General features: G+C 40.5%; 1 protein-coding gene across 1 annotated transcript; it reads right to left on the bottom strand.

Annotated features, from left to right (window-relative positions):
• Positions 1-547: 547 nt before the first annotated feature.
• LOC106334944 (probable LRR receptor-like serine/threonine-protein kinase At4g08850) lies at positions 548-4,341 on the bottom strand. Its single transcript, XM_013773338.1, has 2 exons — positions 1,445-4,341; positions 548-1,011 (listed from the first exon to the last, which is right to left on the bottom strand). The coding sequence occupies exons 1-2, from the start codon at positions 4,239-4,241 to the stop codon at positions 722-724; spliced, it is 3,087 nt and encodes a 1,028-aa protein (XP_013628792.1). The 5' UTR covers positions 4,242-4,341; the 3' UTR covers positions 548-721.

Below are 4,341 nucleotides of genomic sequence, written 5' to 3'. Positions count from 1 at the left end.
TTTATAATTTTAAAAGTTAACATCGACAAATTTTTAAATAATTAACATATGGAGGTATAGTATTACAACATTAAATTATATATATTTAATTTATACTATCTATAAATCCAATGGATCATCTATTGTTTAAATCCAATTATTGATAGCCCAATAAAAATTTCTGGTAGACCCAAAATTTAAATGATAAGATTAGAGATTAAATGTAACATGACTTTTTAAGAATATGTACATTAGGTCCATTTTTTTAAAAAAAAAACCACACATGAATCTTGTGACTTCTGTTTTAATATATAAGAATTCCAATTTCTTTAATCACAAATTTTCTCACCAAGCAAATTTTATGTTGCTCAATGAAAAACCTACATTTGGTTAAAACATATATTCCCTTCCCTTTTTAAAAACTCAAATAGTCCATACACAAACTCCAATATAACTCTAGCTTCATGTAACACCTTATGGATTACCTCATATATTACTTCATGAACTGATACATAACATCTCAGAAAACTGCATGTTCAATATATATTTGAGAAATCATCAAAATATATTTACAACAAAATGAAGACCTTTATATAATTATCTTTAACAGAGTGTAGTGTCAAGTATAACATTCCAAATGCAAAAAATATTAACACAACCATGAAAATACAACATTGTATAAAACTATAAAGTACCGGGCATCACTCCTGGGAGAATCACAAAAGGGGAAACCTTCAAAAGTCTAAGCAAATGCAGTGGAGATAGAAAGCATGGTAGGACGAGAATTTGGATCAGAATGTAAACACAAAAGTGCAACCTTCATGATCTCTAAGATCTCATCTTTGATCTCTGGCGTTGGTTCTGGTAGTCGGCGGTCGGAAATTCCTTTCAGTGACATAGTTCTGTCTAGAGGAGTCGATGAAATAGCTGAAACTAGATCTCCCGGATGCTCTCCTTTGATCACTTCAAGCGTTAGAACTCCAAAACTAAACACATCGCATTTCTCCGTCACTTTCATTGCGTAAGCTAGTTCTGCACATTCAGTTTCATAAGACATTAAACACAAAAATACTTTTAAATTATTTAATATAAAAAGAAATAAATCCAAATTCAAGTTTATATGACTTATATTAGCCTACTCGAATTAAACCGAAACCAAGATTGAATCACAGTTTATTTCTACCCAATTTTTTTCTGAAAACTGAAACAGATTCAGTTTTGTCACCAAATAAACAGAAGTAATTTTAGAACTGGAGAAATTTAATGACATTTTGTGACAGTGTGTCAATTATAGTGGTTTCTTTATAAACGTAAATCCAAACCAATGTCATAGTTCAATTTTGGTTTTATCCTAAACCGACTCACTCCTACAAATCAGTTAGTCATTTAATCATAAACCGACCCGGTTAATTCCTAAACCAAAGATCCACTTTAATGTTAAAAGGGTTTTAAAAAAAGAAAGTACCTGGAGCAACGTAACCGTAAGTTCCGGCAACGGCAGACCAATTCGATGAATCCACTTTGAGAAGCTTGGCAGTACCAAAGTCGGAGATCTTCGCTTCGTAATCATCGTCGATAAGAATGTTACCACTGCTAATATCACGGTGCACAATCGGCGGAGACCGATCATGATGCATATAAGACAAAGCATGCGCCACGCCTTTCACCACATTGATCCTTCTCCTCCAATCCAGCTGCTTCGCTTCCTCGTCGTTCCCCAATACTTTCCTCAGACTCCCTCTCTCCATGTACTCGTACACCAGGAAAGTGTTGCGCCGATTCGAGCAGAATCCGAACAGCTTCACCACGTTCCTGTGACGGATCTCCGTGAGCGCTCTGATCTCGTTGAGGAACTCGTTTCTCACCGTAGGTTTCGAGATCTCTTCGTCTGTTGTCTCGTTGAGCTTTTTCACCGCCATTGTTATCGCCGGGAGCTTCACTTTGTACACTTTCCCGTATCCTCCGATTCCGATTAGGTGCTTCGGATCGAACTCTCCTGTCGCTTTGATGATCTCTTGGTATTTTACTTTCCCGTCGAAGCTAAAGATCGATAGCGTTTCTCCTGATTCCGTATCTGCTTCCTCTTCGATTTGGGGCTTTCTCTTGCGGAAGCAAACGAATATTCCCGCGCAGACGGAGAGGATTATGATCGCTCCGATGATCGGGACTAGTATGTAGATGAGCAGGTTGTTGTCTTTGTTTGATTTCTTCTTCCCTGAGGGAGTGATCTCACATGGCTTCAAGCCTTGAGTTGTGTTACTGCCGCATAAGTCTCTGTTGCCTTCTAACGCATCTGGACGCGCGTTTTTAAACGCTGCGTTATCCGGGATCGGACCTTCGAGGTTGTTGTGCGATACGTCCACGTGTGTTAGTGACTTCATTTCGCTGAAGCTTGATGGAATTGGACCTGAGAGGTTGTTGTGTTGGAGGTAGAGTTTCTCTAAGTTCTGTAAAGAGGTGAACTGTGATGGGATTTCTCCGTCGAGGTTGTTGTGGCTGAGATCAAGAGTTTGTAGCTGTGAGAGTTTTGTTAACCCCATGGGGATGTTTTGATCCAGATCGTTTCTGCTCAAGTTCATGTAGTAAAGCCTTGGTAAGGAGTCGAGCGTCGCCGGGATTTGGAAGCTGAATCTGTTTGAGGAGAGGTCAAGATACTCAAGATTGGCTAAGCTTCTGATTCCCGAAGGGATTCTTCCCGAGAGCTGGTTCCCGTTAAGCTGGAGTTTGGAGACGCGAGTAAGTTTGCTGATTGTTTCTGGCAGCTCGCCGGAGATGTTGTTGGAAGATAGATCGAGCTGGTTTAGCTGTGTCATGTTCCATATCTCAGGTGGGATCGGTCCGGTGATGTTGTTGTCTGTTGCGATGAAAGCAACTAGCTTTCGACTTTTTTCCCACTTGGGTGAAATCTGTCCGCGGAACTTGTTGTTGCTGAGATCAATGAAGTTGAGATTCGGATACTCTCCGAAAGACTCAGAGATGTCTCCGGAGAAGCTGTTACCTTTGAACCTTGCTCTGATCAAGCTTTTGCAGTTTGTCAAGCTTATAGGAATGGGACCTGAGAGGAGATTATCATCTAGCGTGAGATTCTCGAGCTTGCCACTTCTGCAGATTGTTTCAGGCAATACACCGGTGAAGTTGTTGGTGTCGAGTTGCAGGACGGTAAGCACCGAGGAGTTAGCGATTCCCGGTGGGATCGGACCTGAGAGATGGTTATCACGAAGAAACAGCCATTCCAATTTGGTTAACTTACCAAATGAACCAGGAACAGGACCAGTGAGTTTGTTCTCACTTATCTCCAAATCAATCATCGTTTCCATGTCTCCTAGCTCCTCAGGGATCGAACCAGTAAGCTTATTCAGGTAAAGATGAAGAATGGCCAGGTTTTTGAGGTTTCCTAAGGAAGAAGGAATCGAACCGGTAAGGTTGTTTGTGTGGAGGCTAAGTGTATCTAAAGCGGACATATCACCAATCTCAGGAGGGATTTCACCAGTGAGGTTGTTTTCAAACATGTTGAGAAGTGTTACATTCTTCAACTTTCCGAAAGAGGAAGGGATTTGACCGGTTAGCTTGTTTCTATCTAAGCATAGCTCAGCGAGGCTAGATAGGTTTCCGAGTTCAGGTGGAATAGGACCAGAGAGGGAATTGATAAAGAGGTAAAGGTTAGCTAAGTTGGTTAGGTTTCCAAAGGAAGAAGGTATTGGTCCGGTCAACAGATTGTCGTACAAGGCTATCTCGTGAAGTTTAGTTAACCGACCGATCTCAGAAGGAATCGAACCGTTTAACTTGTTCTCGACAAGATGGAGAGTTTCTAAGTTACTTAATTTGCCTAGCTCAGATGGGATTTCACCGACCAACTGATTAATGGACAAATCGAAGTAGATGAGTTTAGAGAAGTCTCCGAACTGAGGTGGGATGGTTCCGGAGAAACGGTTCATACTGAGATCAACATAACTGAGGTTCGGGAGAGCAGAGAATGGGAAATCTTGGAAAGTACCTTCGATGTCGGTGTTTGTAAGATTCAACCGTATGATGCTGTTTCGTACGCAAGAAACACCGTACCAACTCCTACAAAAGCTTGTGTTTGGATTGACCCAAGATGACAGCTTTGAAGAACTTGTCTGGTTTGTGAAAGTTGACTTCCATTTTAGAAGGGCATTTGCTTCTGACACTGTTGCAGAAGCAGTAAGAGAACAGCTCAAGATTGTGAAAATGATCAAAAGGAAGTGAAGATCATCACCACGAGGCTTGTCTTTACAAGCCATTTATCTTATTTCTTCTCTCTTCTCTCTCTTTTGATTTTGAAGTGATATTTAGTGAAAATTGAGTTTTTTTTTTCTGGTTTGTATTCATATCACAACGCAG

Source organism: Brassica oleracea, chromosome C3 (assembly GCF_000695525.1).
Source record: "Brassica oleracea var. oleracea cultivar TO1000 chromosome C3, BOL, whole genome shotgun sequence".
NCBI classification, from domain to species: Eukaryota; Viridiplantae; Streptophyta; class Magnoliopsida; order Brassicales; family Brassicaceae; genus Brassica; species Brassica oleracea.
The sequence above is the reverse complement of the archived record's forward strand: the minus strand, read 5'-3'. Positions and strand labels throughout refer to the sequence as shown.

Coding starts and splice junctions, on each gene's coding strand:
- LOC106334944 (XM_013773338.1), bottom strand. CDS start 4,241: ATGGCTTGTAAAGACAAGCCTCGTGGTGATGATCTTCACTTCCTTTTG. Junction 1,012..1,444: donor TTACGGTTACGTTGCTCCAG/GTACTTTCTTTT, acceptor CTGAATGTGCAG/AACTAGCTTACGCAATGAAA.